Source organism: Carassius gibelio, chromosome B6 (assembly GCF_023724105.1).
Source record: "Carassius gibelio isolate Cgi1373 ecotype wild population from Czech Republic chromosome B6, carGib1.2-hapl.c, whole genome shotgun sequence".
NCBI lineage: Eukaryota > Metazoa > Chordata > Actinopteri > Cypriniformes > Cyprinidae > Carassius > Carassius gibelio.
In genome coordinates, this window is record NC_068401.1 from 14,694,255 (window position 1) to 14,718,267 (window position 24,013).

Below are 24,013 nucleotides of genomic sequence, written 5' to 3' on the forward strand. Positions count from 1 at the left end.
AATGTTTTTGAAAAAGGTCTCTTGCGCTCATCAAGGCTACATTTATTTGAATAAAAATGCAGAAAAACCAGTAATATTGTGAAATATTACAATTTGAAAGAACTTTTTTTCTTTTGATATATTTTCAGATGTATTTTCTTTCTGTATTGGCAAAACGGAATTATATGGGGCCATCCAGGATAAAAAAATATATTTTTTAATCACTTTTGATTATTTGAATGCTTCTTTGATGAATAAAAGTATTAATTTTCATTTTTATTCATTTCAAATTTTAATTATGTTTAAATCACATGCTAAGTGTGATATTCCATGTAGAAAACCAATAAGGGTCTGAAACGTTGGTAATGGACCAAGCCAAAATAGCAATAATGTCAAAAGGGGACAGAATAAAGGGTTTGTGAGGTCAGCGAGCCCCTTAATGATGTCCGAGAAGAGGTTATTTTGAGCAGGTGTTGACGAGGTCCCATGTTGATTTGTGAGTCAGAGAAAAAAACGTCCTCCACCAAAAGCAGAGAGCGAGAGAGACGGGTGGGGGAGCGCAACGTCAAACATGCGAAAGCTGAATATTTGACAGCTGAAACCATCATTGACCTTCTAGGGGGCTTTAGCCGCCTGTAGGGGTTGAGCAGTTGAGAATAATCCTCCCCCTGTCAATTGTCACTCAAGCTCAGCAATAACACAAGCTATCATCCAGCTTAGCCTTCCCCCAATTTAGTGGAAGAGGCACGGCAAGAGAAAGAGAAGGAGAGGAAGATCAGAAAAGATGGAGAGAGTTGAAGAAATCACTAAATGAAGCAGCAGCCATGAAATTCTCCCTCCATTCGAAAAACGAGATCAAAGGTTCGCTGGCAGATTTGCTTAATTAAGTGTCCTTGAGCTGTGTTGATGTGAAAAGCTTTCACTTTTACACCTTACTTCTAATATCAAAGACGCAAACCAATCAGAGACGAGATCATGAGGGGCTCAGCCAATCAGCACAAAGCGACGAGGACTACTGGACGGGAAGCGATTACAGACTCATAATGACACTGACCTTCCATGACAGCTCTCAATTACATCTAATGATCACTGCGACAAGGGACACAAAGTAAAAGATCCCCTACAGTGCGAATGGAAGAAAATATATAAGCACAGACCTCTCGCTGAACCGCGGCCAGGAAATGGCCATTGCTTGTTGCTCTTAAGCCACCTATTATTTGCTTGGTATTTGAGATTATTTATACATCAGATTAGTTTGCGAAGTCGGTTCTGCATTGTGTGGAGGGATATGGAAATGTCCTGACATGACATCTGGACAGATTGACAACGGTAAAGACAAAGTTGACAGCTTTGGCTTTTACGTTAATCTGGCTTTTATATTGTGCCGTTCAGAGATTTAAGTACAAAGTGTGGCGATACAGACGGAAAGGAAAATAAACAGATTATGGCTAAAAGGGCAGGAAAAGCTTCTCATTAGAACGACAGAATCAGCTGAGTTGGAAAACATCAGGATCAAATGCATTGTTTTGTGAGAGAGGTCACCGCACTGTTGTGTTTTCGAACTGTGCGTTGCTTTCAAGGGGAAAACAATTTTTTCAGAACTCTTTAGTGTTCACGTTCGGCTGGATGTTTGATGACTGTGCTTGTCTGACATGAGTCTGGTAATAGGAGTACTTAGATCATGAAGCTTAAAGAAATCATAATTAAAATAAGGGGTGAAAATAGCATCACACAGTCCACATATGTTGGTGGGCTCCATTAGAGTGGTCACTGTGGTACAGCATTAATTTCACACTTAATTAAAAGACAATCACAACTCACCATGAGACAAGGCAAGCCAATCTCAACAACACAAAAAGAGCTAGATTAAATCATTTTGTTCCAGGAGAGATAGTCAGTCGTTTTGTAGGTGTAGTCTTTCACAAAGACTACTGAATGAGCTTTTCTGAAAAATAGACTAGACACTATCTACATTTACATGCAACCAAATAATCTGCTTGTAATCGGACTGACTGCTCAATCGTACTGAAAACCCTTCATGTAAACACCTTAAAGGGGGGGTGAAATGCTCGTTTTCACTCAATATCCTGTTAATCTTGAGTACCTATAGAGTAGTACTGCATCCTTCATAACTCCAAAAAGTCTTTAGTTTTATTATATTCATAAGAGAAAGATAAGTACCGATTTTTCCCGGAAAAACACGACCGGCTGGAGGCGTGGCGTGTGGGCGGAGCTAAAGAATCATGAGCACGAGTAGGCTTTTGCGTTGAGAGCGTTTGGAAGCTGTGACATTACCATGAGGAAAAAAACATCCAAAACAAACCATGGCTAACAGTCAGATTCAGCGTATATTTATGATCCAGAATCAGATCCAGAGGCTGAAATTTAACAAGAGCAGCATCAGCAATGATATCTCTATGTGGTTTGTACTGAAACTGTATATATTTGCTTAGCGGGTTTGGAAAATGACTAAGTTCCACTTTGTCGTCTTTTTTTTTTAAGCTGTAACGTTACATGTGGAAAGTGCAGTTTGATGACAACATCGCATGTTGTTTACTTGATGTGCTTACGCGCCAATAGCTAGGTTAACAACACAGAGATATTTGAAGCAGTTTTACCGCCTGCATGGACTGCATTACCCTTAAGAAATAAGCGATGTGCAAATCCGGCATCAAACTGGGCCTTGTTTGTAAAACAAGCATCTTCGAAATGCAGGGAACAAACACAAACACTTGCACAACTCCGTTGATGCTCTGTAAAAATAAACTCCATCCACTGGTCCCTTAATGCTGTTTTTCTTTTGGTAATCTGTGCAGGGTTGTCTTGCCCTGGCAACCAAAAACACACTCCTTTTGTAACATTTCGCGACGCTCTCGCTCTGATCAGCGAATGTCTGTTGTGCTCTCAGTGCTCTGCTATACGGGAGCGCGCGCTCTTCCAGCAGACGTGCCCTCAGGACCCATATAAGGAAATTCCGCTCCATCTAACGTCACACAGAGCCATACTCGAAAAAAACTTTCCGAAACTTGTGACAAACCGGAAGGAGTATTTTTGGAACAGAAACACTCCTTCAAACATACAACTTAATTTTGGAAACTTTGTCCATGTTTAGCATGGGAATCCAACTCTTTAACAGTGTAAAAAACTCAGTATGCATGAAATAGCATTTCACCCCCCCCCCCCCTTTAATCATTCCGATTGAGCTTGATCGGAATGAAATTTCGATCGGATTGAAGGGATTGATTTATTCCTTTTCTAATACAATTGAGAGTGCATGTAAACACTCGATCGGATTGAACCCCGAAACTGAAAGGACTACGCATGTGCAATGACCCAGAAATAGCATAATGACGTATGATGCGCGAAACGAGCATTTCTTCCTTTCAAATAAATTGTTGTATAAATACGTATCCTGTCATTATAAAACTCGCCAACTGTGAAGTGGAGCAGGACAACCTCCCACCAGTCCTTGCTTTGGAGCTCGTCCACAGGCAACACATTTTGGGCACGAGGAGGGGCATTTTTACTCCATGATAAATATGAGCAGCACGGCACAGCGGTTTAAAAGTATATTAATCCATAAGTGGATAAATATTAATTCTGCAGTTAAAAACAAATAAACCATGTAGAAAAGTGGTTATTATGTGCAAACAGTGAGAAACTCTATAATTTGTACAGTGCGCGCATATAAAAAAATCAATCAATTGTGACATAAATGGGCACATTCATGGGGGAAAGACCCTTAAACATTATCTTTTTGTTTTTGATGCACTATTTTGGGACCATCTCACAGCATAATGTACTTGTGTTTCGAATAATGTTAATTTGTTTTCTTAATACATGAGGCTGCTCCCTACAATGTAGTATTTATTTTGTGTTTAGTTAAACACAGTCCTTGATGAGCTATTCCCAAAGGCTGGGGCTGCAGTTGTTTGTACTAGTGCATAAAATCCTTGAATTAGTGTGGGCTCAAGGGTGTGTTCTTTTCCCCAGATTGTGGCTATGGAGAGTGTGTATGCAGAGACCGCAATAGTCATCTCCACGGAGCAGCCAGTAGAAAATGAATCAGTTTAATGGCTCTCTGAGGCAACTCCAAAAAAAAAAAAAAAAAGTCCTTTATCCATAATAATATTTGTCCTTTTGAATTTTTGAATGGCATTAAGTTATTGAGTGTGATGTTTCTTATGCAAAGCACTGCATATTTTCTGCTTCTCAAGAAATAAACCAATGACACAGAAACGATTGCTAGTTAAAATGCTACTAGAATCTGTGTGGAGCAGGAAGGACCTACTGTACTATGACACAAGGCAAAAAAACACATCCCAAATGCCTGCCACTTATTATCCCATCACTCTTATATATTAATATCAGCTTATTGCATCACTCTAATTGGACTGGATGTTTTACATCCTTGGGCTGATTGTAAAAGGCAGTACCAGATATTCTTGGAAATATTAAAAAGACTAACTGATTCTCAGGCGCCTCGAGCTGTCTTCCTGCAGAGGACTCCAAGGTAGTGACCTAGAAGTTCTGCCGAGGGGGTAGACCAGCAATAAGACCGGAAACTGCCATGTGGCATTCAGTGTCAACACCTTGTTTCTTCTCTAGTTTTGACCAGTGTTCTCTAGATGGATTGAATTTCAGAAAGCCAACTGATAAGATGTGCACAGTTTTAAAGCACAGAGCTTGATTTTGTTTTATTTAAACCTACCAAATTATGTGTTAAAATTAAATGTGTTAAATCCTAAATACTGTGTGTTGGTCCCCTTGCAAGGGACACCATCCTAAAAAAACAGCATATTGTCATTATGCTAAATCAAAAATTTAAATATAAACACGTCATTAATACACATCTAGACACATATAGTCTGCTTATGCTATGGCCACTTGTCAGAACAGACAAGTTGAAGTTGTCATTAATGTTTGCAGTTTAAAATTGGTTACTGTATTGATGAAAATAGCAGTTATTTCCAATTATTTTATTTACTTCTTGTTAGATCTAAAGTAAAATCAAGTAGCGTGGCAAAATTACATTTCCCTGAATGAACTGGAATGACAGAGATAGATTCTGCATGTGTGAATTACCAGCGTTTTTGCAGCATCACTCTACTTATTGTAAAGATCTGAATTTCATTCAAAAACAGTCACATTACCACCTTGCTGTTAACATCTTTTAGTAGCTAAGATAGTTTTATTGACAAAGGTCAGAGAGTAGCACTGAATGTGTCTGTGTGTGGGTGTATGCATGAGTAACTGTCTGTATATGCATGTGTTTTATATACATTTAATTTGACAAATGAAAAACTTTTAATTATATATTATGTAATAATCACCACTTAACCCTTTATCATTTCTATATCTTAAGGCATGGAACTAAGACTCAAAAGCCTTCAATTAAACTGACAAAACTACATAAATTAATATTTGCATCCTCTTTCTTCATTCAATAAGTAATAAGTTAGAACTAGATGTCAAATAAGAAGATATAAGAGTAGAAAGAGTGAAAGTGAGAGAGGGTGAAATAAAGAAAGATGAATGTGTGAATGTGTGAGGTAAGATCAGATAAACATTCAGTTTCTATTCAGACGAACATAGTCAGAAAGTGTAAAGCCCTACAGAGAAGCTGCATAAACAATTCATAAAGGTTAAAATAACAGTTTATTCTGAAATTCCGATGAAGGATGCAAAGAAACTCCCTGTTGTATTCCCATCTGAAGCAATTAAATCACAAACACTAAATAGAATACACACTTATGAGTGAGTCACTTACGATCTTTAACACACATAATGTACATGCACGCACATTATTGTAAAAGAAAGAGCCGAGTTTCATTTTATTGTTAAGTTTCTGTGACGTTTAACACAAGCTGTTTCTTTAAATGAGATGTTATGACTGTAAAGATTCAAGGTTTAATTTAAAACATGTTCTGTGTCGTAAGCAGCCTTAAGAAAATGCTCTCTGTCACTCATGCACAATCAATAAATCATAAAATACACAAGCTACAAGCTTAAACACACAATCATAGGACACGAATACAGATAATTAATTACCATAAATGTATTATTCATACAGACACACACACAAACAACACAAACATAGACACTATGTAAAGTATTTTCATTGTACACAGAATAAGGACAGCCGTGTGCTTATGTGTACCTTTCAATCATCACATCTGCTCTTGGATAAAAATTAGCAGTATATTTACAAAACCATTATGATTTGCAGTGTCTTTCAAAGACATTCAATAGTATAAATTCAATTTATTAAATAAAATAAAAAATAAATAAAATAAAAACTCTACCCTCACATACAGACCAATGTAATCGATGCAAAAAAAGTGTGGTGAATTGCATTGAATGTGTATACTTGTGTAGTGTACTTCAAAAACTTGAAATAAAAGGCCTTTTAATTGTACATAAGGAGACACAAGTCCATGAATATGTCCCCTTTTATGGATTTTTGAAAATTACCTTTCATGCAGTGTGTAACACAGCTCTTAGTGAATGAAAACATCATGAAAAGTTTTAAATCTGAAAGTGCACTGTGTATACAGTTATACACAGTTACAGTTATTGTCTTTCAAAAGAAAGAGTCGACTCTGAATCATCGAAACAAGTCGTTTTTAAAATGAATCCCAAGCTGTTTTATGTTAACAATAACATGAACATTTTGCATATTGTTGGTCTTTTCCATTGAATGAAAACAGAAATTCATTCTTTGCCACTAGGTGCTACTTTTGGAGCGGTAAAAATAGTGTTTTTTACCCAGTAATTTGTACACAAAGCAGCACTATGCTCACAAACACAGCTTTTATTACGAAATGGAAATGAAATCGGCCAATCAGACCAATAATTGTTGAGTGAATCGTTTGGGAGGTTGAGCAAATTAGGTCAAAATAATTGCATATTATAAGAAAATGAAAGTGTTTTTTTGACCTTGCATGCATGTCAACCTGTTGTTGAGGACTCCCAGAACCAAAATATGAACCGTTCATTACCCATATTAGGGGCACTTTAAGTACACTTTCAAAAAGGTCACTTTGAAGCAATGTACATTATATGTTTTATTTTGAAGTACATTTTAAATCTTTTTTTTTTATCTTCTGTTATGCTTTAAATAAATGCATTTATTTTAATACAAAACATGCAAAAGCATATGCAAAACAGCCCACTTGATTATAAGTTTAACTGTAGTGTGTTACTTAAAATTACATTATTACATTAATATATTTTAAATGGTGCTGTCAAACAATTATTTGCGATCAATTACATCCAAAATAAAGTTTTTGTTTACATATATGTGTGTACACTGTGTATATTTATTATGTATATATAAATACAACACATGCATCCAAATATTTATGAAAAACATGCTATGTTTACTAGGGCCGGGACTCGATTAAAAAAATTAATCTAATTAATTAGAGGCTTTGTAATTAATTAATCGAAATTAATCGCATTTTAATCGCATATAAATATTTGACCTGAGAACAGTGAAAAGTTTTTTTTTTTCACATGGATTTATAGTATACCATTGAATAATGACTGAATACATAAGCTTAAGCAACAAAATATTGTTTATTTTTGTTTAACCGAGTCTAGCAGACCAGTGCAATTGCATATTTAGAAACAATTTAGAAATAGTACATTTCAGAAATTCAGGAAGCTTATAGGTGCTGGAACCTTCTGTAAAGTGTTTTTTTAAGTAATACACAATACTGTCAATTAGATTCAGAACACTGGAAACACTGACTATTAGAAAACATCTCTCTGTTGCTTCAGAGGCCATAACATACTTCAGAGGCCATAACATACTAAGTCCAACTCTCAATAACCTTCGCCAAAACAATAAAGAGTTCAACATAAACTGTTGCACCAACAAAATAATACATAGTTCAACATAAAGTGTAAAGTCCACGCTAGCTGTTATATGTTTTGCGTTGAGGTGATACTTGAGGCTCGATGTGCGCTGCGGTGATATGCGAACGCTAGTTGGTGCTCCAGTATAATCGGTCCGCCGAAACTCATCCAGTGAGAAACGTTCCGCGGTGCAAAAATATGTTATTAAAAATGCGGGATTTTTTTTCTGTAATTAATTAATCTTAGTTAACGCATAATTTTTTGTGTAATTAATTAATCTCAATTAACGCGTTAAAGTCCCGGCCCTAATGTTTACGTTAAATATATTTATATATAATATAAAATATAATAATATAAATACATACATGATAAAAAAATAGGACAATTAATTAATATGACTGAATGCTTTTCAAAATAAGCATATGTTTGCTCATCCATTTGTTGTTGTTTTTTCTACTGTTATTTGAAACATACTATAGATGTGGCCCTTACCTTATGAGGAGCAGAAGGCCCACCGCCGAAGGGTGCTAGGCTGGCAGGCGGATCAGTGATGTAGGTTTTTTTCGGGGGAGCGGGCTGGTACCCTTGGTTGGGTGGAGGAGCAGCATGGTGACTTGGCTCTGCTCTCCATGTGTTCTGACCTCCATAAGCAGGAGCTCCACCATAGTGTTGGTCCTGGTAGCCTCCAGATGGAGCAGGGCAGAATCCAGGCTGCGGAGGCCCGTATGCAAAATCAGGGCCTCTGGGTTGAGCCGGCATGTACTGTACCTGCGCTGGACCACGGACCGGCTGCTGCTGGGGGCCAGGCTGGGTGGCCCTGACCTGAACATTGAAGGTTGGCTGGCTCGGAGTAGAGGCAGTGGTGTAGGATGCAGGGACAGGCTGGGGAGCGGGCTGGTAATGGGGTCGTGGTGAGGACGAAGCCGGAGGAGGGGCGTTCGGAGAGGCCTGTGGTTTCGGGGTGGATTTCTTGGTGGCGGTTAGAGGGGGTTGATTTGGGATGACCATGCGCCGATAGCCTGTAACAGGGGCATTGGAGCCTGCCGCAGCTGGGCTGGCAGAATTCTGTAAGAAATAAACATTACATTAGAATTAATGTAATGTAAATCTCTTTTGTTCTCTGGCAAAAGAAAAATGTTTACTGTTGCTGCGTGTCTGACACAAACAATTAATTCAATTTTAATAACGAAATAACTAGAACTGAAAGAATTTAAATTCAACCACATTAGAGTAAATTATATACTTAAAGATACACATTTTATTGATAAATAGTAATATAAAAAATGAATTCTAATTCCTAAATGAATCTATATACAGTGCCATGAAAAGGTTTTTGTCTTCCTGTTTGTTTGTTTGTTTTTTGCGTATTTGTCACACTTAAAAGATTCATATAATCAAACAAATTTTGAGTAAATACAAAATGCAGTTTTGAAATTATGATTTCATCTATTAAGGGAAAAAAGCTGTCCAAACCTGCCTGGCACTACGTGAAAAGGTAATTGCCCTCTAAATCTAATAACTGGTTGTGCCACCCTTTGCAGCAGCAGCTGCAAACAAACATTTGCGATAACTGGCAATGAGTCTTTCACACCACTGTGGAGGAATTGTGGCCCACTTCTCTCTGCAGAATTGTTTTAATTCAGCCACATTGTAGAGTTTTCGAGCATGGATGGACTGTTTAAGGTCATGCCACAGTATCTCAATCGGATTTAAGTCCGAACATTGATTTGGCCACCCCAAAACCTTAATTTTGTTTTTCATTCAGAGGTGGACTTGCTGGTGTGTTTGGGATCATTGTCCCGCTGCAAAACCTAAGTGCACTTGAGCTTGAGGTCACAAACTGATGGCCAGATATTCTCCTTCAGGATTTTCTGATAGAGTGCAGAATTCATGGCTCCATTTTGGCAAGTCATCCAGGTCCAGACCATCACACTACCACTACAACCACCACCATCTTTGACTGTTGGTATGATGTTCTTTTCATGGAATGCTGTGTTGGTGTTAGGCCAGATGTAATGAGACACACACCTTCCAAAAGTTCAACTTTTGTCTCATCAGTCCACAAATTTGTAACCTAAGTCTTCGGGATAATCTAGATTTTTTTTTGGCAAATGTTAGACCAGTTGTGTTCTTTTTGGTCAGCAATGGCTTTTGCCTTGGAACTTTTGTTAAATCATGAACACTGACCTTAATTCAGACAAGTGAGGCTTGCAGTTCTTTAGATGTTTTTTTGTGGGTTCTTTTATGACCTCCTGGATGTGTGTTGTGTTGTTGTGCTCTTGAAGTAATCTTGGTTGCCCGACCACTCCTGGAAGGGTTCACCACTGTTTCAAGTTTTCTCCATTTGTTGATAATGGCTCTGACCGTGGCTCACAAAGTCCCAAAGCCTAAGAAATGTCTTTATAACCCTTTTCAGACTAATACATGTCAACTATTTTGTTTTTGATCTGTTCTTGAATTTCTTTAGATGGTGGCATAATGTGTTGCTCTTTAAGCATGCTCTTTCACTTTGTCAGACAGGTTCTAAAAACAGTTCGGGAAGTAATCAGGCCTGGCCTGGAAGACCCAGGCCTGGGTGTGTCTAGTGGAATTTAACTCAGCTTTCTAAAATAATGTGGTTAATCACAGTTCTTTCATGATTTAACAGGAGGGGGCAATTAATTTTTCACGTAGGGCCAGGTAGGTTTGGACAGCTTGTTTCCCTTAATAAATTAAATCATCATTTAAAAACAGCATTTTGCATTTACTTGCATTATATTTTTGTAATATTAAAATGTGTTAGTGCTGTCAAATAATTGTGATAAATTACATCCAAAATAAAAGTTTTTGTTTATATATGTATGTGTACTGTGTATATTTATTTTGTATGTATTTACATGCAAATATTTATATTCTTAAATATTATACTGTATATAAATATATTTAATTTATAAACAAACATTTTCTTATATGCATGCATGTGTTTGTATTTATATATATATACATAATAAATATACATATTACACACAAATATATAAACTTTTTTATTTTGGATGTGATAAATCATGATTAATCGTTTGATAAATATATAAACAGAAATAAAAATAAATTTTAAAGTTTATCAACACAAACTTTGAATGCTGAATTGATAAGACTTTCAACAGCTCAATTGAATAAGATGGTTAATAACTAAATTATTTATTAATTTATTTTATTGATTTAATTCATTTTAAAAAGTCTTAAATTAAAAATAATTTTTAGTCTTTATTGATCACCATTAAGTTTTTTGTTTTGTTTGTTTTTATCAATACAACAATTTCTAATTCATGTTATTTCAAATCAATTCCAATTTCAATTACTAAAGAGACCAATTAAAAGAGAATTTAAAGAGACGACTTTAAAAGCAATTCTTTAAATTATAAATGTTGTCAAACCATGATCAACATCAAGTTATAGAACAGCCCAAACCATTAAACTACAATCCATCACAGCCTGGAAACGGGCTAATGGTCATTAATGATGGGCTGGACATGTTACAAAGAGAGGTGGTCCTAGTGAAGTTCAGGGGGCATAAAACCTTCAGAACACCACAATTTAATTATCCTGTATCTCAAAGCGCAAGTACAGTAATTATGCAGCCTGTCTACTGCAGAGCGATCCATAGGGCAAGTGCAACAGCCATCGGTTGGTCATGCCCAGGCCACATCCTCTCATAAACTACAGTTAATAAAGCTTTGAGATTTAGAGTCAAGAGGATGGTATAAATTTTTTTGGTGGAGAGAGAGAAGTGATGGGCAGCTAGATGAGGGTAAAGACAATTTTGCTGATGCTAGCGGGCTGCAAGGGATGGAGACTAAATCAGAAAGATTTCTTTCTTTGGTTTCCTGGGTGCTTTTGGTTCTGTAGCTCTATGCAGAGAAATCTATTCAGTGTCCAACAATAGCTGTGTCACAGAGCCCGAGGACAAGCTTGATTTCTGTAGATGTAAAAAGATTATTGAAAATTCAAATAAGCACAAACCAAGCGACAACCATCAAAGATCAAAATAAATCCTAGCTGATATGCATTTGGTGCTTTGTCTGATTGCATTAAAAGACCAAAGAGATACTTCCATTCTATAATATTTGGCTGATTTTATTCATCTATAGAAGGCTGTTCTGTCATAACTAACCAGCTAAATGAAGACCAAAGAGACTCTAATTTCATGATGAAACATTCAGTAATACTCTTCATGATAGCACATCATTGCCTCGAGCAGAATTGCATGTTTTAAACCCATCTGTGAAGTGAATGTGCCTATAAAAATGTTTTAATCTTGTGGTGATGCCCATCTCTCCATGAATTCAGACAGGAAGTGTTTGGTTGAGTGAGGAAAGATGCTGTTGCATCATGCACTTTAGATGAGTTTAATGGTTAAGGTAGCTTGCTGAAGTAAGTAGGTCAGAAATACGTTTTTTAAACAAAGAATCTATGGTAAAAAATAACCTGTTAAACAAAAGCGGTGACAGAGTCATGTAGTTTTAGATGGCAACAAGTCAAACTGCAGAGTAATTCCTATAGATTTTAAATGTTTTTGAATTAAAGATTTAAAGAAACTGAATTAGTATAGTATAGGAAATTATAATCACTATTTAATATACTAAATATAATTCTGGCACAATCTGAAATTATGAATGTTACTTATCCATATTGCAGATGAGTAGAAATAGGAAAGTAGAAATCTGGGAGCATGGCTAACGCTCTCCAGTCTGTCTCACTGGCTCTTTCAGACCGTCAGACTCGGCTTTACATTTCAGTTCACCAGGGGTGTCCACTTCACTTCAGTGAAGGCTGCAGATGACACTGTATTGTGTGCAGAGATCGCTGCCCTACTGGCAAAGGATGCAATAGAGCCAGTCCCTTCAGCTGATATGAAGACAGGGTTTTACAGCCTTTAATTCATGGTACCCAAAATAGGCAGTGGGTTACAACCAATATTGGATGTGCATGTTTTGAAGCGGGCCCTTCAAAAGCTACTATTCAGCTCACATCGAAGTGCATCTTTTGGTGCATCTATCCCAAAGCTTGGTTTACAGCAATCGACCTGAAGGACGCATACGTTCAGTTTTGATCCTTCCAGGCCACAAGCCATTCCTGCGGTTTGAGTTTGAAAGATGAGCATATCAGTACAAGGTCCTGCCCTTCAGGTTGTCCCTGTTGCCCAATGTCTTCACAAAAGATGTGGAGGCAACCCTTGTTCCCCTGAGAGAGTGGGGCATTCACATTCTCAACTACCTCAGAAACTGCCTCATACTAGCTCAGTCTCAGGATGGGTGTGTACTGAGAGACTATGCAGCAGAACTCACTGATACTGATGTCTTCACAGACATTTTCAACATCTCACTTACTCAGGCTGTTGTTCCCACATGCTTCAAAGTTACCACCAACATTCCAGTCCCAAAGAAGCCGTCTCCATCCTGCTTCAATGACTAACGTCCAGTTGCACTCACTCCCATTCTCATTAAGTGCTTTGAACGGCTAGTCATACACCATATCAAGTCTGCCTGGACTGCTCGATCGATGATGCCATCACCACTACCCTACAATCAGCACTTACACAGGACACATCTGAACTAAAAAGACTCATATGTCAGAATGCTGTTCATAGACTTCAGTTCAGCATTCAACACAATCGTCCCTCAACAGCTCATTCACGAACTGGTCCAGCTGGGGCTCAACACTTCGCTGTGCAACTGGCTGTTGGACTTTCTGACTGGAAGACATCAGGCAGTACGGGTCGGCAGTAACACATCCACATCCAAGTTCCTGGGTGTGCACATCACAGAAGACCTCTCCTGGACAGACAACACCACAGCACTGGCCAAGAAAGCACAGCAGCATCTCTACTTCCTCCGCAAACTGAGAAGAGCCAGAGCCCCGGCCCCCATCATGTGGACCTTCTACAGAGGCACCATCGAGAGCATCCTGATAAGCTGCATCACTGTGTTGTATGGCACCTGAAACGCGTCCTGCCGGAAGACCCCTTCAACGCATAGTGAGAACAGCTGAGAAGATTGTTGGTGTCTCCCTCCCCACCCTCCAGGATATTTACGGAACCCATTCCACCCGTAAAGCCCTCTGCATATAGGTGATCCCACTCACCCGTCACACAGCTTCTTCAGTCTGCTGCCATCAGGGAGGAGCCTGTGGAGTCTCCAGGCCAGGACCAGCAGACTGAAGGACAGCTTCATTCATCTCCCGACCTTGCCAGCATTGGTCTGCTCACTACCTCATTCAGCATTTAACTGACCAAATTCAACTACTTCTGTCAGTTTAAATAAAACTGCTCTCTGAGATTTATGACACTTTAATCAGACCGAATAAGCTCTTTGCACTACAATCATTATATTGTTCACTTCACTGGTTTGTACCCCTCTGCTGAACTCCCTGGGACATGAAGACTCCAGCTGAATTGGAGACATTTCAGAGCCGCTCAGGTAGACCTGTTTAACTCTCCAAAGACTTCTCACTACCAGTTGTTTTACTTCCTTATATAGCCCTCATTCCCTGAAGGAGGGAATGGAGACGTCACGTCCCATTGCCACAGTTGCTGTACCATCACTGAGCGGCCAGGTCACCTGAGTAAGCATTGCACCTGCTGCCTAGTTATACTCGCGCTGCGATGAACAGCAGCTGGACGCAATCATTGCATGCCAATGTGCATTGACTTTTAGTTTACACTCGAAGTGGATTGGTCTTTCTAAGTGAGATCACAATTCATTGGTCATTGCCAACATGACATCTCTGCTCCCTCTTTTAAGGAATGAGGGTTACATATGTAACCGAGATGTTACTCTGAGTGAAATCATGGCGAAGAAAATAACTTATTATTATTAATTGGATTTAAAAAAAGTAAACTGTATTGCCTAAATGGACCAAATATTAATAAGTATGTAATAAGTAAATAAATAAATATTATGAAATTGTATTCACTGGTTGATAAAATACCGTATAATCATCTGTGAATATACTGTATAGCTAAAGTAGAGGGCAGAAGTAAATGACTCCTCCAAGGTGACTGTGCCAGTTTCAATTACATACAGTATAACAAAATCAAAGTCTAATAGCAAAGTCTGTTTCATATAGATCACCAGTGTTAAATTCTTTAATGACCTACAAACTAGCTGTCATTAACCTATGCTTTTCTTTTTAGGTTACTGCCTTAAGCCAGAGAATGAGAAATCAATTACCGTCTCCATCACATGATCAGAAGACAGAACCTACATGCCTGAGGCAGAAGCTTGTGCTTAAAAGACACAAATATGGCCTGTTATTATGGCTCACAGCGCTCCTGCAAAGTCAGGAAGAGGTCTGTGTGACACAGCGAGCGTGATGACCAATCAAGGTAACCAATCACAGAGGTTTATTAACCTAACAGAGCAGATTAAGATGAGTGGGAACTCAAGCTCCTGATCACGTTTCATCTTTACATTTAGCAGCAGGGAAACAAAATCTTACTGAGCTCTGTCCTCGGTTTCACAGTCAAAATCATCATGGATATGACGGTTTAAATGAAGGACAAACTGTATTTGAGTCATCTTAATGTGCTTGAGCAGCGCCTATTAAAATTAGGAAAAATGATAGATGAGTTTGTTTTCTTTTTATCTTAACAATAATACCTCAGGCTTTGTGAGACAAAGTCAGATAGACTCGAAAAAGGCCTTGTGAAATATTTCACACTCTTAACTACAATTTCCGTCTCAGTGATTAGGGCCGATGTCTGCATGCAAATGTAAAATACCCTAAACGTGCCCTTCAGGAAGTGAAATTACTCAATTTAAATGTTTCATGCTATTTTAAATACTTGATATTATTAATTTATCTATAAAGACCTTAAACCCTAACATTTACTTAGGAGAAGGCTAGAAATGCAAATAGGACCCTAAAAATAATTATATTGTCATGGCAAATTTTACACCCATTAGATTAGAGGAGAGAAAATCATTCCTTTATTTGAGGGTGAAATAATGGGTAGCAGAAGATTGGTATGAAATGGCACATCCCAGATTTCCTTGTGCAAACAAATTAGGAAAATTCTGTTTTACGGAAGTCTTAAAACTTTGGTACCCATGAAATATGCAACTGTTCATTTGGGTGATTAGAATCTTCCAAATTCATGTTAAAATTTACTTCTAAAGTTCTGCAAAGTGACATGTTTATAACAGCAAAATATTTATTATTATTTTTTATTATTAAATTTATTTATTTTTCTTGTAACACAATGACAATCAATGGGGTGTAATGGTTTAGTGGACAATACCAATACTGATGAAAACCATGATATTTCAAAAATAAATAAGAATTTTCTGTTAATGATACACATATGGTAATATCTTGTTGACACTTCAACATAGTAGATAGCAGTTTTGGCCATGATAAACAATGAAAATCTAATATTATGACAGTCCTAATACAAAGTTAATTTGCTTTTGTGTTTTAATGAAGAAAATACGTTTTGGAGGTCCATTGTCCGTTGTCATTAGTGTAGCACTGCTCGCACAGCAGTAACTTTCAAACCAAGCAGCTTTCTGTTGGTCAAAGTGAATTTGCATGACAAAAAGCGAAATATGTACTGGGGATCTTTTTAACCCTCACTCAAAACTCCCAATTGCGCACATTTTTTTTTAAATGACTGGATTTCACCCCTAAATGTGACGGCACCTGTAACAAAATGATGAACTCAAGTGCTTGAGATCTAAAGCACTTTTTGTGAAGTAAAGGCTTTTTGTTTATAAAAACAACTGGACATTAGCATTACCTACAAGCTGAACATTAAAAGTTTCAAAAAAGTGAATATGACCAACAGCTGTTACCCAGCCTTATTTTATGGATATCGTGATTCAAAATTAGTCTGAATGAACTGAGTTGTTAAGTGTGACGTAAATCAGTAGTCCAGCCACAGCAGCATCTATGAACAGTCTTTTACTTAAGAAACTTTATTTTCCACTAAAACTCATGATTTAGAATGACTTTTACAAACAACTTGAGTGTGAAATTTGTCTGTAACTCCAAGGAAAGGCTTTTTGACACATTAGAATAGATTAGGAGCGAGCGTGCAGGGCTCGGAGGCATGGGTAAATCTGTTAACTTTGCATTTCAAACCGAGAGGGTGGATGGGGGGGGTAGCGATTGTACAGCACAGAGGGAAAAACCCCAGTGCTACAAAGAGAGAAGCTCCTCTCCATCTCTTTCTGCTCTCTACATATTATTTATGTCTGAACAAACAGGGAAGATGTCTCCTATCAGACTGCAGGTCAAGACTAAGTCTGAATTGCCCACCCCTTGTTACTTTTGGTCAGCTTCGCTAATTCGTGGAGTAGTCAAAATCAGCAAGATGTAGTGATGGTCATCTTTTTGGAGGCTTCGATGCACTTGCACAATGAAAGGCAATCAGGCACGGACTGATGTGACTATCTCTTTCTACTCACATTAAAAAACAATCTCTTCTCCCTCTACTCAAGCAGTTCTGAGCATTCGTTTTTGAAAATAATGTGAGATAAATTATATTTAATATAATTCAAGATGTTCCACTGACAAAAGGCCTCCTGCAGTTTTGAACTCTTGTAAATTTGAATTTTAAATACATTTGGGTGGGAAAGTTCACATTAAAAAATTATTTTAGTAATCAAGTGTCAAGCTCTGCAAACAACATTAAATAAAAGAATTCATTTAGATAATATTAGTCTCCCTTTGAGTCTGCCAGGAAATGTTTTCACTGGACTCTCCGCAGAGCTAGAACAGTTTCATAATCACTGGGCATGCTCACATGCACAATCTTAAACCGATATTTTTAACACCCTGACAGACTGTGATGTCAAGTAAATGTCTTAAACTGTTGGGGAAAGGTCATCATTACATACAGATTGCATTTGGATGCTTACATTTTACTATGATTGTGCTTAATAAGCTGTAAAACATGTAAGCAAAGACTATATAAAAGTATAAACTAATACAGACAGTTAAAATAACTTTGGAATAGAGTATTACCTCTTTAATGTTGTAAAGGCCTATTAATCTTATCACCAGGTTCATTTTCATAACTGTAAAACTACATTTTCGGTATTATGGTATGTCATATTGGTGCCTGTATATTTTACAATTTATAATTACAATTTATTAATTTACAATTATAGACTGTACCATTGTATATCATCATTTATTCACCCTCAGGTTGATCCAAGTTAAGTTTCTATTTTCTGTTTATCACAAAAAATAAGACATTTTGAAGAATGTTGGTAAACTAACAGCTGACGGTAATCACTGAAATCACTGAATCACTGATCTATGGAAGTCAATGGCTACCGTCAAACTGTTTGTTTACCAACATTCTTCAATATACACTTCTTCAAGAAAGAGACTCATACAGATTTGAAAGGATTAGTGAACAAATTGTCATTTTAGGGTGGACTACTGTAAACGAAAACACTCGAATGTATACCGAAAACAAAAATGAAAACAAATTATCTACATAAAGTGTAAACACATCTGATGTGATATGGGGACTTCTGGGAATTTCCTTCTATATTCTTTACTTAAAAAAAAACCTACATTTTACTGTAAATTGCATACTGTATAATGCCATGTTAAACCATTTACAGATTCTGACGTATGGTAAGATGGATAGATGGAAAGAGAAGATAAAAAAGAAAAGCTGGAAGATAAAAAAAGTAGGAAAATATCAAAGAAACAAAACATTAAAAACAAGGGCTTTGATCAGACTAGAGGTAGGACCCCCATAAATGTAACAATTACAAACATTTCGCAATTTACAACTTTATTTTGCCTATTTGAAAATCACATCTGGACAGTACATCTCAAAATCAAATAAGGGGCCCTCCAAACAGCCTGGAGCCCCAGGCCCTCACAGGACCATATGATCATGTAAACACCCTGAATGGCTTTTTCTTAGAGGGAAATTACATAAAATGTTGAAACAAAAAGATTACTGCCTCTTATTATGATTCTGCTTTGCATTTATTTTAAGGAATCTGAGACTGTCACCTTCTTTTTCTTCTCTCAACCGCTGTGTCTTCTCTAAATCAGATAAGTCAAGTGAAGGTATTACCAGGAAGCTGTAATTGTGACTGAAGCAAGCACAATATCAATCACGAAACTGTCCATCAAAGACACTGTTCTCAGAAAAACTTTCATTTACACGTTTTGAGTAGGAGTTTGTTTTTTTGAAATTCCACATAGGGGGCTTTCATCTCTTTTCTTCTGTTTCATTATGAGCTTTCGTTCCTCGCCTAACCATATTCTCCAGTAGTTTCACAGAAACTACAGACAGAAAAAAAGGTATTCTTCAGAGGTTTTATACGTGACCATGATACGCAGACATCAAAGATGTCAAAGCAAAGCAACGAGGAGGATTACATTTGAATATGGTACACATTTACCCACCTCGCGTGATTTCAGGGAAATATTACTGATACTGCAACTAATAATACTGATAATATCAGTATCAGCTAACTGGTGCCTGATTTATGGTTTAAGATCATTAGTCATGTATGAGAATGTAATATTCAGTGAGCAGTGTTTTGAAACTTTCAGTGTTGAAGCCATAAGTATTCACCACATGAGTCATCTCTGCACTTCATGAAACCCTTTTTGAACAGTCATTCAGGGCCCATGTATGATGTCTAGTCCATGCAGTAATTCAACTATTAAACACACAATGCTCCAGACAGCAATGAAGTCCCCGTCTTGTTTCAACGGCCACAGAAAATCAGTGAGAAAAACTGCATTTTTCCATCTCAAAAATAAATCTAAATTAAGGCCTATGCTCTCAATGTCAAATGCAGGAATGTTAATCCATGCATTTATGACCTCAAGGTTAGATTATTGTAATGCTTTATTGGGTGGTTGTTCTGCACGCTTAGTAAACAAACTACAGCTAGTCCAAAATGCAGCAGCAAGAGTTCTTACTAGGAGCAGGAAGTATGACCATATTAGCCCGGTCCTGTTAACACTGCACTGGCTCCCTATCAAACATCATATAGATTTTTAAATATTGCTTATTACTTATAAAGCCCTGAATGGTTTAGCACCTCAGTATTTGAATGAGCTCCTATTACATTATAATCACCGATGGGAGTTTCGGTTCCTTGCTGCTGTCGCCTCTGGCTTGTTTAGTTGGGGTCACTTCATCTACAGCGATATCATTGACTTGATTGCAAATAAATGCACAGACACTTTTTAACTGAACAGAGATGACATCACTGAATTCAATGATTAACTGCCTTTAACTGTCATTTTGCATTATTGACACACTGTTTTGCTAATGAATGTTGTTCAGTTGCTTTGACGCAATGTATTTTGTTTAAAGCGCTATATAAATAAAGGTGACTTGACTAAATACCTCTGACACAACTGATACCCAGTCCAAGGGTCATGTCCAGGTCAGACATGTTTCTCACTAAGTAATCAGATTTCAAAGTTTCCAATCAATGCTCTCGTGTCTCTGCAGGAGGAGGAGGAGGAAGAGGATGAGTTCTTGCTAATGTATGGTGACAGAGCTATTGAGGGTGAGCTTTTTAGCAGTGTTTCTCAGAGGGCAAACATTGTAATGTAAAAAGGCAGGTCCCAATGATGGCTTCATCAGCATCTCCGACTAAAAACCGCTCTACGCGATTGTTCGGATATGTGTAAAACACACACATGAGTGATAGCATGCAGTTTATTAGACTAATGCACAGTGACTGGCTACATGAAGTGCCATCGGGCACGCTCCTCTCTCTACAGTTGGCTGCTCCTGTCAAAACTCTGAACCTGCTACCATGTTGACCTTAAGGTCAATGGCTGCCACAGGCAGTTGGGCACTGGGTTTCCACTGGCCCCCTCCTATTATTTTATCTCCATCTCTGTCTCCCACTGAGCTTTTCTCTTGTCTCCTTCATTATGCTGGCTGCAGCCTGTTCAGTCACAAAGGGAACGTTTAATACAAGTGCAATCAGTTTAAAACTCCATGTTTTCAGTTCATTAAAATAAATGTTCCCTTAAAGCATAATACACTTGGTTATTTTAATATATAACTAAAACACCACCACCACCATTGTTATAATTAGTAAAATATTAAAATAAGATAGTTTTATATTATATTTATATTGTGATTATATTTTTTCGTAACTCCTAATTAATGGTCAGAAAAACAGAAACAAAAAATATAATAAACTTTCACTGAAAACCTGGTATGGAAGTGTTCTGAAGTAAATTCCTCCTCCTCTTATCACCTGTCAGACACTGATTAGCACTGACTGTGTCAGCTGTGTGATGTTTTATGAGAAATACAGGAAGTCGGAATGTTTCTTCACAGCTTGAAAATCAGACACTAGTGTTACTCCTTTCTAACCACCAAATAATGTTCAATAATAATGACAAATAACAATTTTAATAACACCTTATGTGTTTTACTCCCTAACAATCTAAATTATTAAATTATTGCTTTCTGAATTCTTATTTATAAATATGACGGCTAGACAGAATTATTCTGTATATTCATATTTCCTCTTCCTATCAGCATAACTGTCTAATCCCTACAGACGGAGTGGACCAATTAATTTAATGATCTTAAAGATTAAACAGCATGTCATTACACAAAATTATTTATCATACAAAGCATTCATTTTAATATTTCTTGTAGCAGTGGAGCAGTAATGTGAAATAGATCTTGCCCTCCTTAGCAGAAGACAAACAACATTGTGTCTCAGAGTGGCATCTAAGCTGACAATAGCTTTATGCAGCTACACACCTTCTCCTTTCTATTTACAGAGAAGATAAGAGGAAATTAGGAGAATGAAAGGATGAAAGGCAGACGACGACTGCTCTTCTGTGACCTTCTGCACATTTGGAATAGCACAATGTCTTAATGCAACCACATAATGTGTATTTATACATGGTTAATTGATGCGTAACATGTTATGAACATGCTTGTAGCCGTTGTGGCCGTATGACGTAGGGCCTATGCACCAGTGAGAACATGCTAGTCTCACGAGAACCAGCAGCAAAGGAAGGAAAGTTTCCTTACTTTAGCAAAGGGAAATCATTCTCCTCTTGGCTTGTATCAAAATCCTTTTTCTTTACAAATCCTCATTGTAATTTGTGACCGGTGTTTTGTTTTCTTCTCACCTCTGCGCTACCACATTCGTCATTAATCACCAACACGTGCTACACTTACATCCTACATCATCCACCAGATAGGCACTCTTGCGCATATGACAGTTAGCCGAAGTTAGAGAAAACGGTTTGTAACATTTTAAATATGAATATTTTTCTTACAAAAATGCATCAATTCGCTACATGAGGCCTTCATTCACCCCCAGAGTCATGGGAGGCACATTTTAATATGGATGGATGTGCTTTATCTGACTTTTTTGGACTGTTAAACAAAAACACCCACCCACTTCCATTATAAAGCTTGGAAGCCAGGGCAATTTTTTAATGTTACTCCAATTGGATTCGTCTGAAGAAGAAAATCATATACACCTAGGATGCCTTGAAGGTGTCATAAATCATGGGCTAATTTTCATTTTTGGAGGAATGAACCCTTTAAAGTTGTTTTGTAATTTTTAGCCTGTGTTTATTACTTTCAAAGTCATCTGTAGTCATCTAGTCTCTGTAAAAAATGAATGGATGAATGAATGAATGACATTCTAGCTGACGTACACATTTAAGTTTACAGCATTTATCTGTGAAATCGGACCAAAACTACATAGACCAAACTATTTATCCTGCACAACATATATTTTTGTCCAGTCAGATCCTCTCTATGATAAGAATTTCCCTCCTCCTAATACAAAATCCAACTAGCTCAAATTACGTATAACAAAATTATAGTTTATGGCTGTAATACAATTAAAGCCTACTTTCTGATTTTTTTTTTTCTCCAAATACATGATAAAGCTTAGCAGGCCATAGCACAGGATCTTCCAGATATATTTATATTTTATTAAATTATAAATTATATTTTGACTGCTTTATTGAATTTTGAAGTGCCAGATTTTTGGAGAGCTTGTGACATGGATTACGTACATGGATGTCGTTTTAACAACCAGGCAATTGGCAATTGAGTCATATGACACCTTCCTAAAGGGACAATCACATTAAATTCCCTCAGGACCAGCATTTACAATAAATAACATTAAAAATGTACAACAACGTTCAAACGAAGCCATACATACTTTCTTGGGCAGGTTACATGCCCTCAGCCTGACCCAGCGGGGACCGCACCAGTCGTATTTAGACTGTGAGCATACTTCAGTGTGCAGTGTGAAGTCAGCCAAGAGGCTCCTCTCACAGAGGCGGCAGGAAAGAAAGCAAGGAATAGAGCAGTGAAAAATGACAAGTCATGATTTTAGAGTCTCCGATCTAGACCGTCAGCTTACACCGCCTGGGTAAATGAAGAGTCTTGACAGAGGTTTATGAGCAGGAGCCAGAGAAGAGACAGTGATGGGAAAGGGTTTAATTGAATGGAGAGCTTGGAGTGGGCTGAAGTGTCAGCACTTTAATTGTTGTTACAGAGTGCAAGTGATGTAACTCTCTCTATAAACACAATATAGGGACTGACAGAGAGTGGACGCTCACCAGAGATTACTGCGGATGAAAGAATAGAGCTTAGCCTTGATGTAAACGCTCTCGATGATGTCAAATGTAAATGTGAGGTAATTATTCACAATACTGTGAGCACCACGGTGTACACTCTTAATATCCCAAAAGACCGCACCAACCACACACAAAAAAAAAAAAAAAGCTTTCTGAAGGAAATCATAGATTTCAGAATCCTATTCAGCCCACAGGCCTGTAAATTGATTCCTTAACTCATAATTAGTAACAAGAGACCAGTCAAATAGAAAGACCAATAAAATGTGGAACATCTCTCTGACCGAGATGCTTTAATATAAAGGACAATTGGAATTACTTCCTGAATAGTTTTCATTTAAATTAAGCAAAAGTAAATAAGTTAATGGCTCAACCAACCCATGATTTTTCTATTGGCTTCAGAATGATGAATGAAAGCAGGAAAAACTGGCAAAGAGAACTGTGTATATATAGAGCAGCCCTGTTTTTTTTCTCAAATGTGTGACCTTCCACACTGTTCAGCAGCACCTTCTACATGATAAACAATGCACACATTCACTTCAACACTTCAACACAAGAC

General features: G+C 37.5%; 1 protein-coding gene across 3 annotated transcripts in view; it reads right to left on the bottom strand.

Annotated features, from left to right (window-relative positions):
- The window catches only part of lpp (LIM domain containing preferred translocation partner in lipoma), a 172,832-nt gene that overhangs the window by 60,861 nt on the left and 87,958 nt on the right, over positions 1-24,013 (bottom strand). For all 3 annotated transcript variants that reach the window (XM_052559078.1, XM_052559077.1, XM_052559076.1), the window contains exon 6: positions 8,335-8,907. In XM_052559078.1, coding sequence (XP_052415038.1) covers positions 8,335-8,907 — 573 coding nt within the window. The remainder of the gene's footprint in view (positions 1-8,334; positions 8,908-24,013) is intronic.